This window comes from Dufourea novaeangliae, unplaced genomic scaffold (assembly GCF_001272555.1).
Source record: "Dufourea novaeangliae isolate 0120121106 unplaced genomic scaffold, ASM127255v1 scaffold257, whole genome shotgun sequence".
Taxonomy (NCBI): domain Eukaryota; kingdom Metazoa; phylum Arthropoda; class Insecta; order Hymenoptera; family Halictidae; genus Dufourea; species Dufourea novaeangliae.
In genome coordinates this window covers 180108-192735 of record NW_015374126.1, presented here as the reverse complement: position 1 = coordinate 192735, position 12628 = coordinate 180108, and the positions used below count along the sequence as shown (strand labels likewise).

Genomic DNA, 12628 nt, shown 5'->3' with positions numbered 1-12628 from the left:
ACTTATATAACTTATTTTATAAACAGTAAGGCGTATGCAACCATTTTTGTATGGTTCTAGGTAATGTAGCTTAAACAAGGTAATGTTAATTCTTAATCATTAGGCCACATTCAGACAGTTAGATCTGTTTCTTTGGGATCACTGAATAAAACTAACACTCTTTTCCGTTGCTTCATACAGGAAGCAAATACTGAAATAGAATATCTCCTTAAAATAATCAAACTTAAAGTTTTAGCAAAATAGTGTAGTAAATTCTTAAATATACATATTAAAATTGTGTATTAGAACCGCAGTGAAATACTATATTAGAACCAGAAAACACAGAGCGTAAACGTGAATATGGTTAAAATTAGTATGTTTTGATTAAATAAGTAGAACAGAACAAGTATCAAAAATGCTAGTATGCATATAGTTGTCCTATTTAAAGCAAGTAATGCCAATTATTTTTACAAGGATTTATCTGTGGAATTGTTATTTCTGTTGTTTTTGATACAAATAATTGCAACTATAGTTAAACAATTGTAATAGGTACCTTGTACTATGTACGAAATTTAAGTATTACCAAAAGAATATTTCTGTATCAATTTTGTTATTCTTTTTAAACCAACAGATATGGCAGTTTAATATTAAAGTCAAAACATCGAGCATTTTACAAAATATTATATATCAATAAAGACTGCACATTTTTTTTTAATTCCACACAAATAAAAGTAAAAAGAGTTTGTACAAATTTGTATCTACACGCATTACATTTTTCAATTATAACTTATAAGCAATTTCAATAAATATTATATAAATTTAATTAACGATTTTACACAAAATTGGATCAAATGTAATTAACATGCACTGAAAAAGTTATCTTTCATGCAAACATGATGCAGTAATATTGCGCATCCATTTATGTATGGACATGCAATACAAACTATTGGAACAAAAAGTCTAGTACCTGTGAACGCAAAATGCAATCTTTTTTTTAATTCGAGATTTGTAATTAACATTCCAAAAAAATGTCACCGACTTTTATTAACGCTCTGTGTAATACATGGAAAAAGAAGTATTATGTAAGCTTCTATAGATTGTGATCAATATACATATGTATATGTATAGTAAGTATATTTGATGCTACTTGGAACAGCGTTTGATAATAACAACAGAAATAATTAGGTAATTCTATTCTTTAGAGAAATTTTAAATATGTAAGCAAAAAGTCAATACAATAATTTCAATAATACTTTTAAAATAATTAAATAATAAATCAAATCATAAATGTAACATTGACAACTTAATTTTTGTGTAAAAATGGGAATGTAACATTAAATTGTAAGTTTCATAATTATATTAATTTTTCTTTATATCAGAAAAAAAATTAATATATTTAATTATTTGATCATTACTTACTTTATAGTTAAAATGTATATGTAAACATAGAAAAACAAAATTATATTCTATTCATTAATAATTTCCGCCATAAAGGCTGTTCCAAAGTCATGAATATAAAATGTACAAGAGACTTATAAAATTTTCAAACTCGTTAACTGCCATATTTGCATATTTATAAAATATCAGTATAAATTCACATTTGTTTACACTAATTTATAAAATCTCAAGTAAAACACGCGTTTATTTCTTCATCTAAAGGGTTTTATTAGGTTTAAAAGAAGAAAGCTCAATGTATAATAAAGTTTTTACTTTATTGTGTTTTGCACATTTATACGTACATATATTGTATATATATGTACTATAAATGCATAAAATCCACAGTCTAATTATAAGTTAACTGAATATAAAATACTATAACAGTCATAGGCAATAATTTTGTGAATGTTTCACTAAAAATATATATAACAGCACTTGCGTGAAACAAATATATTTCATACAACGTTCATCAATGTACAAATGTTGGCAGTAAACGAGTTAATGTATTGTAAAACTTTCTAGAGAGATCTTTGGTTCTGTAGCTATGCGCTACATTAATTTATAGTACAAGCGCTTTATCCAGTTACAAAATGGAAACAATGAAAGCTTAGGTGAATAAAGACTTCATAATGTAGTCAGTATTGAAAACCCTCATTTAAATAATTTCATGAATATATGTTTTCATGCATAATGTACACATAAATACACATATTTTTTAAATGTGGGTTCCAAATGTGGCCTTATGCATTCGAAAATAAGATCGACGTCTAGGTCACAATAATTGAAAACATTTTTGATCCATAATTTTATCCATATTCTAAGCAATTCCAAAAAGAGTGTATATGTTTTCTATATATTATTAATGGCTGTTACTTATTTCATTTTACATATTACTGTATAACCATTACGCTTTGTCATTTCTTATGATGCTTATATGTTAAGTTGAGAAAATAATTTTTTTTTATATAACAAGCAATGTGTTTAATTTGTTCTTTCATAAATATTTAATTTTCCGTAAGTCTTCTTTATAGATCAATGGTTCCCATGGAGATTCTTAATTTGCACACAAGTTTTAAAGTATATTCATTTTCATTGGTATAACGAATGATCACTACCTAATTAAAAAAAAAACTCTCTAACCACTGATCTCAGAATCATTGTATATTAATTGTTAATTATTGTATTATGTTCAATAGTGAGCTTGTCACGACGCTAAAAATTTTCATACAATATGAACAGCTAGAAAGCGCCAAGAGTGTTATGATTTCAGTATGACTTATGTTGCACTGAAATCTTTCTAGCTTGCTTTGGTTTTTTTTAGTAAATTTCTGAATATCACGAGTATACAATAAACTCTCTTACTTGACAAACACTACTTTTGCACCTTGTCCAATTTGTTCTTAACTGCATGTAAAATTGTTCACGTGATCAAACGGGGACTGTGTAAACCTTCAACTTGAGTATCGATTTGAGGACAATGCTGAGTATCTGGCGGACCCCAATCATGTAAGTTTCCACTGTTAGCTAATCTGTGCGTAAGTCGATGTGCTATTGAGAAACCTCCACTACCCTCCAACTGTGTTAAGACTATGATCACTTGTCTACAAACAATTTAATATCACATTACTAATTATAGTTAATGTTACACTAACAATAGTTAGGCGATTATTAGAGGTTGAATGAAAAGTCAAAGAAAGTAATATTTTACCTGTGAAGCGGGGGAACACTATCGGCAGTTCTGAGTTGTCCTCTAGTGGACACAACATTATAGCTTTCATGGCAGTCACATTTTACATGAATCCACTTATTTACATGTCGATTCTCTACCATTACTACAAGTCCAGCCCAACCTTTAGTTAAATAATAAGCAGTCATACCTTCTCTTCCCTGTAAACGAAAATTCCGTAAATATTCAATTACAAAGGATAGCAACGGTTTAGGGTATATCCAAGAAATCTTACTTCGTGTCGCTGTCCTTTTGCTAGAGTTAAACTTATGATCGCATCGGCTAAAACAAATGCTGGCGGAGAAATTTGTTCAACTAAAAGTCTTTTAGAACTATGAATGGCAAGAACATATTCAGGATAGCTGGAAGTATCTTCCATTCCTGTATGCCAATGATTGAAAGCCAAACACACAACAATGTACAGATCTCTTTCGAGCATTTTGTGACATCCAACAAATCCACGTACTTGTCGTTTACTATGTTCTACTAGCCTGCCCACTTCTGGTGCTGCTGGCGAACGTGTACGAAACACAACTACACACAGGTCCAACTGAGAACGTTGCGATTTTTCGGAATTCCTTAACGATACGAATTCAGCCGTTATACCATATTATACTATATACCATATTAACAATTTCACTGATTTAATAAGGACGTACCTTTGCCCTTCTTGGAATAACGTGAATTCCGTTTCAGTCGGTTCGAGCACTGTTAGAAGTACGCATGATAAATGTCTGAGAGAAGACAGAGGCGGGAGCGTTCCGCGCAATCTAACTTCACTCCATCCAACTCTAGTTTTACAAATGTCAATACAATCGAAATATTTTAAGACATCGTCAAAAGAAATCCAAAAAACCCCATCGGATGCACCATGTGGCATCAACATTTCTCGTAATTGAGGTGTCCATATAGGACTGTCATCAGACCAGTCACCTTTCCAACTATAATGACCCCACGGATTACGGAGTCTTAACAGCCGTATTCCCTAGAAATCATAGAAATCAAGTAATTATTTTAATCGATTAAACTCTCTGAATTGCAGATGAATTTTTCTCAATTAAAATTTTATAACTTGTGTACAACTAATTATTTGTCATTCTTACCTGTACGTCTCGCACATCCAGAACAGAGTATGCATGCCTAAAAAATACTGTGTTACATCTCGAAGGGAATTGAACATATCTAATTTAAATTTCGAACATTTACTGAATTCACCTTGGTCTCAAGCCTTTACGTTGATATTCTTCTTCATCAACTTTCATATTACCGCCTCCACAACTAGCACCCATTAAAAACATAGCTTGTCTAGAAGATAAAAGTTGCGCCCATATTAAGTCTTTATCAAGTTCGTCTTCACTTGGTAAAGCAGATGGTTGCAAAGGCACGCTCTCACAAGGGGCGCCTGTGAGTGTCGCTAAACCTTCTATAGCACGTCCAGATACTAAAGCTTCATAGCAACCATGAATTTTCGCCACTGCCTTTTCAATTAATGGCACCCACAGTTGCTTTCTCTTTGCCTATAATATATTTATTTAATGTTACAAATCGAAGACTAAACTTACGAGATCAAATTAGTATATCGGAAGGCTACTGTAAAAACAATATTTTAATTAATACTGCTAATGTATCAACCTGAGAATATACTAAGTGGCCTCTTTTATCACAGGGTAGCAAATCATCGACAAGCACAGTGGTCCACTTTCCATCTTTGCACAATCTTACTTGATAAGCTCCTTCAGGGCAAGTTTCTCTCATTACTAGAACTCTTTTTACAAGCTCATCACTTTCAGCTAAAACAGCTAAAGCTGAAAGTAACCAACAGTTTCCTAATACACCTTGCGAGATATCAGAGGGTAAGGGTTTTCGAAAAACAGCCCAAGGAAGTTTGGAATCAACAGTAGAATCGACATTGATTTGATGAGGCCTTCTCCACTGAACGACATGGTTGTCTTTTGTTTCAGCTGGATTATAATATAAAGATTTTGGAGCTGGTGGAAATGAGTCATCGACAAAAGGTTCATTTGTCTATAAAATAAACGATCAATTAGTAATAGAATTTTCTACCTAGATACGCAGAGTCATTTACAGAACTAGTGATTATTACAAATATCTGAATTATTTATATTTTTACTGTCTTGTATTCATATATTTGCTTTTATAATCATGGATTACTCGGAGGAAATATTATTAGCTATAGAAAATTATAATCACTATGTGCTCTGCACAATACCGTTTTTACTCTTTTCTATCCTTTCCAGAGAATACGTACGTAACCTACATCCTACTTATAAAAACAATCTATAGATTTATTTGTTAATCAGTATTACCTCTTTACAATAACGAACAATTCGTTCCCACTTCTCCAATGCTTCCCTTTCTTCAATTTGCCTTAAGTTCTCCATCACCACACTTTCCTGCCTTTGTATTGTAAGTGTATTTGTGCCAGATTCAATAATTCTAGGTTTATCACCTGATAGTTGAGATAAGTTCTTTGAAATTTGGCACATTTCACATGCTCCATTTGTACTCTTATTTTCATATGTGCACAACTTACACTGCCACTATAATAATTGAAATACGTTACATTTGTGGAACTTATACGAAATGATTAATAATAAATATGAAAATATATTTCGTTTGTAGTGATTTGTGAATAAACCGTACTTGACCATGCGCGGAATCTTTAACTCTTGAATGTCTCTTATCGCTAACCGAAGAACCGTTCCTTCTTACAGAATTTCTATGCCTTGGTGTAACAACTTTCGAATTTATGGGAGTTGCACAGAGTCTTGGACTCGGGCTTCTCGATCCGAAACCCCTAGTGTCTTTTGGTACATCTAGAAAATCTGCTAATGTCTTACAAGCATTACAAGTTTGTGCTGACAGTGGATTTCTTAATGTACACGATGGACACACCCAGCTTTCTCCTTTTCGTAATGTAGCGTCTTCTAAACGCATAATACTCTTCAGCTTTGAACCACCACACGCTTCGCAAGTAGTTCTCGAGGCGGCATTCAATAATGTGCATTTTTTACAAGTCCATACTGGAGACGGTGGATCTACTTGATCATCTAAGTCAGACTCTGCCATAGCCAATGTGGCAGTTTTTTGTGGGATGTATCTGACACTATCTGTAGATACTACAATTGGAGACTGAGTATGCATCGAACAGCTTGTTCCACCTTTTGTTACAGTTATTAAATTAGGTTGTGTTAACGAAGGAGGCGATCGAAAAGATCCACATATATCACATCCAGTCGACCATAGTGGATTATACGCGTAAGAACACTTCTGACAAGTCCACATATGTTTTAGGGAGCTCACACTTGATACATCTCCAATTGGACTTGTTGCCTCGCTATGGGCTTTTATAGGTACTAGACCTAATTTACTATTTTGTTTCTTTGGCAATGGTGGTGGTATATCAGTGTCAGTGATTCCAATGTAGGAATACTTTGGTCTTGTATTAAAGCCAACAGAATGTGGTGGTACCGCAGGTGGTTCGTCTTCATTGAGACTTCTCCTGTTGGCAATTTTCTTTTGTGATACATTTGTAACTGATTCAACATCAGAAAAAGATCGTCTATAGGACAGTGGACCTGCTGAGGATAAAGCACGAGGTTCCCAAGCAGGTACACTGATAACTACTCCACTGCAAGGAGCTGGGCTTCTAGGAGCATCACACGCCTCACACTGTTCTAGGCCAGGAGCATTATCAAGAGTACAATTATCACAACTCCAAAGCGCGTCATCTTGTCGTGCTTCTGACACCACTAGACTTGTCGGCCTTTGAATAGCATGTTCGGATAACTTATGTACAACAGAACCATTCGATAAAGAGCGACTAACTTTGGATTTGACTCGCTCATATATCGATGGACTGTGTCTTTTTGGTGAACGCTGAGACGTATCGTTAGTATTTGTGTAAGAAAATGTAGTTGAATCCATGGTTTCTATTGGTGGTAAGGTCCAATTTTCTCTATCAATTTGTCTCCTTTCATTACGACTTATACTTGTTAACTGTGCCATATCTGCGGAATACAAATTCAATATCAAATGACAAATAACTGACATAATATTATTTACAATGGTTTTAACTTAACAGTATGTACCCTTACTAATAATCCTTGCATTGCTTGTAGCAGTACTTGTAGCATTAGAACCATTTAAAATATTTGCTAAAAGCTCAGACGCATCTTTGACACGATTTGTTTTATGTAAATTTAGTTTTTTCCCTTTACGTGCTCCAATTTGCCTTTTGTCTGTTTCAAATATTGCGGAATTAGCATCGCAAGCTGCACAAGTTAACGCAGAACTGCAATTATTCTTCAATAAACAACGAACGCATGTCCATTGTGTTACTAAGGAAGGTAAAGAAGAAGATCGTTTAATTGGCTCTTTTTTACAAGGCCTTCCATTCCAAGAATCATGATGTAACTTCTTTGAATAATTATTGCGTGCAATTAAATTCTTCTGAACGCTAGAAATCAACATAAAATACAAATAATAATTGGTAAAAGAACAGCAATTATCTACATATACTATATAAATATACAGGGTGTCTCCAATATATGTTGAAACATTTACACAGGTGGTAGTAAAACTCAAATGGAACACTCTGTTGAAACATATTAGATATGTTTTTGATATTGGTGTATCAATTGTTTAATGTTTCTGTGTATCAGCTATGATGTTTTATCTACAGAAATATTAGACTTTTAAGTTTCATAAAAGTCAACCCTCTTGCTCCTGGCATAAGACGCCCGTATATTAGAAATTCCACTGGAGTTGTTGCGTGACAAAAGCAGGCTATAGAGTAACAAAAGAACATTGAAAGAAATTTAATTGAAATTGCCATTTAAGGACTGGTGTCGAATAAACGGCCGATATCAGCCGGAAAGATTGTTCGTATATTAATTGAATCAGCCCAAAGTTGGCCATAGATTAGAAGGGTTAAACTAAAAGATGCAACAAAATGTACCAAGACCTTATGTTCTATTGCTGTTCCATAATAAAACAGTGTATTTTAACTTTAATAAATAATACAATTATTCTTTTTAATTTTTCACATCATCCCTGTACTTGCTTCAATGTATGCTGGAGGCACCCTCTATAAACATAGAAAGAGAGGCTATGAGATATGAAAACATATTAATTTTTATATTGTATTAAACACATTGTATTAGTAACAGTTTTCTATTGTATGATCCACACAATAGGGTATGTGAACTCTTTATAAGCATTTGTTGCTAAAAATTAAAATAATATATAAATAGAATAAACTGCACATTGTAGAGTATTTTGTGTAAAAAATTAGATATTACACTAGTCTATATTTATAAAATACGAGTCTCAACCCTAGAAAAACTGAGCCTCGTGCCACTGCATCAAAGACTAAGGGAGAACTCATTCAGCTAAACCATATTTTTCGTATTTTTATTTAGAAAACATCCTTTAACAGCAAATATTTGAAAAGTAATTAATTCTTCTCTTATTATTTGGCACAAACATAATAAATTATTTATCTGACTTAGCAATAAAAAGATTTTTACTGTTCAGATTATTTTTGCTTGAACACTGTAAACAGCAGTCTTCATTTATGTTTTATTACTCTCACTAATCAAAGAAATATCATTTTCTTCACAATTATACTCACTGCTATATTCAGTTACTATTTTCCCAGTACCATTACTATGAATGTTATTGTCAATAACTTTATTCCTTTTATCCTTTTTATCACAATCCTCACTACACCAGAATCAAAACTGATTGTTAAATATGAATCTAATAAATAACAATGTATAGTACTCCTTGAATATTTTAGCTTAGTAAAACAATATTTTCTAGCTTGTAGGCTCAACGAGTCTCCCTTAGTCCTTTTAGGATAAAATATCAGAAGTAGACTTGAAATGTTTATGCAAATATAGATGTTTTATAGACTAATTCACAAAAAATAGAATGAAACAGAAACTTGTTTACTTTGCAAGTGTTCTGTCAGGATCCACATAAAACAAAGATTTCATCAAACTTCGTTTAGTTTTTTTACTATACAAAATGTTGGTCAATCGTGTACACGCTATAAATGCATAAATATCCGCAGTCTGTTCGCAAGAAATTTTGAATACGCGAGAGTTCGATACACTGTATACAAACATATGAGGAATCGAAGAAAGGGATATGGAGGGGACGGAATGTCACGGTTGGGGAGGGGGAAGGGGCTGAGTTTTAATAATTTTCTCACCGATGTATGAGATCGGTTTCGATGTGTTGACGAATTGTCGAACGTTTATCGTCCGCTGCTGGTTTATCCAGGCGAAGCCTTGGCGGAGGTGTTGGCGGGACGGACACCGAGAAAGAGTCAGCTTCCCTCTCGTCCCTTCTCTTTCCGTCCCGTTCTTGCCCTGGAATTTCTCCAGACTCAAAGCTCAGGTCGAGTCTGAAGTTTGCTTTTTCATCACTTCTGAATCGAGATAGGCCGCACCTGGAGCATCGCGTGCTCTCCGTCGGATTTATCAGAGCGCACTCCGAGCAATGCCACTGCAGCACCGATGCAATCGAGCCCATTCTCTACACGTAGTCATGGCTCCTTTGCTCACAGGATCACTGACTTTCGTAGCCACGATCCCTCCGCTCAAAAACACACACCAGCCGCACTGCCTACGTGAACACAAGAATCAACGGTGTCGCGAAACCCCTTTCGAGATACTCTCTTCCAGCCGTGGCAGTTGCCCGCCGTTCATTGTCATATGTTTCGAGACGGCCATCTTTTTTAACCCCTTCTCGTTTATCCCAATGTTTTATTCTATACCCTTCTTCTTTCTTCCTCCTACCTACCCGTCACGTTGAGTTACCGCAGAGTAAAAACAGAAATGCACACTGGTGTGTAATGTCACTCTGTCTCTTCTACGTTCTGATCTCACCTATTTGTATACTGTTTCATCCCTATCGGATCTATTCCTGTAATGTATTATTCCCCCCAACAGCAGGCTTGTATTAGGCACACTTTTCCGGTCGGCAGTTTAATCCATTATCGTTTATATCAAGCGAACGCTCGGTTGAATGAAACGTCAATCACGGAACGGGGTAGACATCATACGTACACGCGACTGTGTTCTGAGTTGGTTGTGTTGACTACGTTGGTTGCAACACAGGGCTGTATGATTATTGTGTTTTTGACATAACGATTAATATTTGTAAATTTAAATTGTTATATTGGTGTTCACGCTTCATATACCATATGTTTATTAATGTTTGCTCTTCTAAAGTAAGATGAGTGAAAATTAATTTTGAATTAGTATTGTATTTTTATTCTAAGTACCTCGACATTTTGTAGGTTTTCAATGACGGGACATATAGTCGATACATTTTTTTGAATTCATAAGTTAAGGTTTGTTATTTTATTTGGATGCAAAACGAAAGTAGTATTGCGTTCGTGAAAACATACAATGAAAAAATAAAATTTAATTATGATAAATGTTGATTATTTACTGCCTAGATAGTATGTATATACTTTAACAAACATTTACTCAGTGGTTCAATTTGATCACATACAAACAATAATTTTCATGTTTTTGTTACCTATGTTTTACCGTTTTTCATACGTTACTGGTTTGTATAAATTATTGTGTACATAGGCGACATCTATGAGAAAAATATTTCATGATAGATGTAGTATTTGTACGGGAGTTTATGTTGTCAAGTCCCTGTGGCGCAGAGGATAGCGCGTTGGACTTCTAATCCAAAGGTCGTGGGTTCGATCCCCACCAGGGATGATGCAAGGTACCACCTGGAATTTTTTCTATGGTGGAACATTACTTTTTTTTAATCACCTCACCTTTAAACAATCACATTTTATTTCTCTTGTAATACTAAGAAACTTTTAAATTTGATTTAAATTTAAGTTATATCGCTCGTTCTTTCTTTTGCAATTTTTTAACTTTGTCACGTAAATAATCACTACTGGAATGGTTCTTCACATATTAATATACAAGGTATAGGTTCTACAAATTAAAAAATACAAGGAAGGATATATAGGGCACAATTGAATTCAATGCAGGAAATATTTCATTTTATGGATAAAGATTAATTGACTTGCCTAATTACAAGGATATTTCAGAGTCATATTTTGATACATTGTTAGACTCGACACATAATTTATTACTTATATATGATTTAAGATAAGTTGTCTTCTATCATCAAACTTGTTATCGGCAATTACTGACCAGAAACCTTACCTGACTAACAATCTTCAATTGTGACAAAAATTTTGCACAGGTGTACAAAAGTGAAAACTATTGTACATTAAAGACCCTAAAAGAATATTGAAAAATATTAAACGAATGAAAACTACCCCCAGAGTTGAAAATGAAAAGTTTGTTTTATTAAATATCTACAGGACTAGTGATGGTCAAAGAAATTTTAAATATATTAAATATTTACGGTATATCAAATAACTTTACAATTAAATACAAATCAAATGTATAAACAAGACTTTAGTTTTGTCATTCGATAAATAAATAATAAATAAGTAAAGGATAAACCGGTAACTGAGAGGTTAAAAATTGTAACCGATTTATCAAATATCCGTACCATGGAAAAGGAACGCATACTGGCTTGTTAGATGTCGGTTTAATTTGCTGTTAGTCCTTATTGACGACCATGTATTAATTATAAACATACATGGACAACACTTGAAGGACTGTAAATGCGGAAAAGAAGAATTACTTCCTCCTTTGATTTAGATAGGAAAGAGGGAAAAGATGTATAATAATGCGAAACAGAAAGAAAAGGAGAACCTCAAATAAACGGTTCCGAACCCATGATCTTGGAATTATGATATAGTGATGCTTATACTCGCATGACTATTTCACATTATCAAGGTACGTTTCATTTCTTATCCATATAGTGAAGTGAAATCGCAAATTGTAGTTTATATATGTATATTTGTTACTAAACATATAAACGTATTAGAGGTTTTAGTCAAATTTACAAATAAAATACATAACATTTACTTTTATCAGACAACCTTAAATATCGTATGGATATAATGTGTCGTGAAGAGGCCGCAAATTGATGCGTTTACAACATACAATTTGTTAGTATGAAATTCACTATAGTAGAGACTATAATAAAGTCTTGTGCTGTGTTTATATTATTTGGAATCTGATGGGTTCCTTATTACGGCAAACAAAGTTCTGTTTGAATTCAGTTTCAATGAATTCGTCTATGTCTATAACAATCAACATTTGCATGAAACAGAATTCAATGCGTATAAATATATAATTATGAGTTTTATTTTAATCAAAACCCTTTATCTTCCTTATCCTATAACCACTTTATCTTTGAGGTTATGTTAGATAATAGAGATCTGTCAAACTTCGACAAGAAAACTAAAAATTGATATACATATGTATATTGTAACAAAGATCTCATATTAACTACACAAGTTTTTCATTTCCCAATTGTAGGGTAATAATGTTATTCAAA

The 12628-nt window shown here is 33.3% G+C and overlaps 1 protein-coding gene and 1 non-coding gene across 2 annotated transcripts; one reads left to right on the top strand and one right to left on the bottom strand.

The window, feature by feature from the left end:
• Window positions 1-2722: 2722 nt before the first annotated feature.
• Window positions 2723-9754, bottom strand: LOC107191225 (calpain-D-like). The gene is made up of 11 exons (XM_015580213.1): window positions 9384-9754; window positions 7255-7622; window positions 5807-7173; window positions 5470-5703; window positions 4775-5167; window positions 4358-4659; window positions 4246-4282; window positions 3802-4127; window positions 3378-3720; window positions 3125-3303; window positions 2723-3017 (listed from the first exon to the last, which is right to left on the bottom strand). The coding sequence occupies exons 1-11, from the start codon at window positions 9704-9706 to the stop codon at window positions 2837-2839; spliced, it is 4053 nt and encodes a 1350-aa protein (XP_015435699.1). The 5' UTR covers window positions 9707-9754; the 3' UTR covers window positions 2723-2836.
• A 1087-nt stretch (window positions 9755-10841) lies between these two features.
• On the top strand, window positions 10842-10914 carry Trnar-ucu. The gene has a single exon. It is a non-coding gene; the product is annotated as a tRNA-Arg (tRNA).
• The last annotated feature ends 1714 nt before the right edge of the window (window positions 10915-12628 follow it).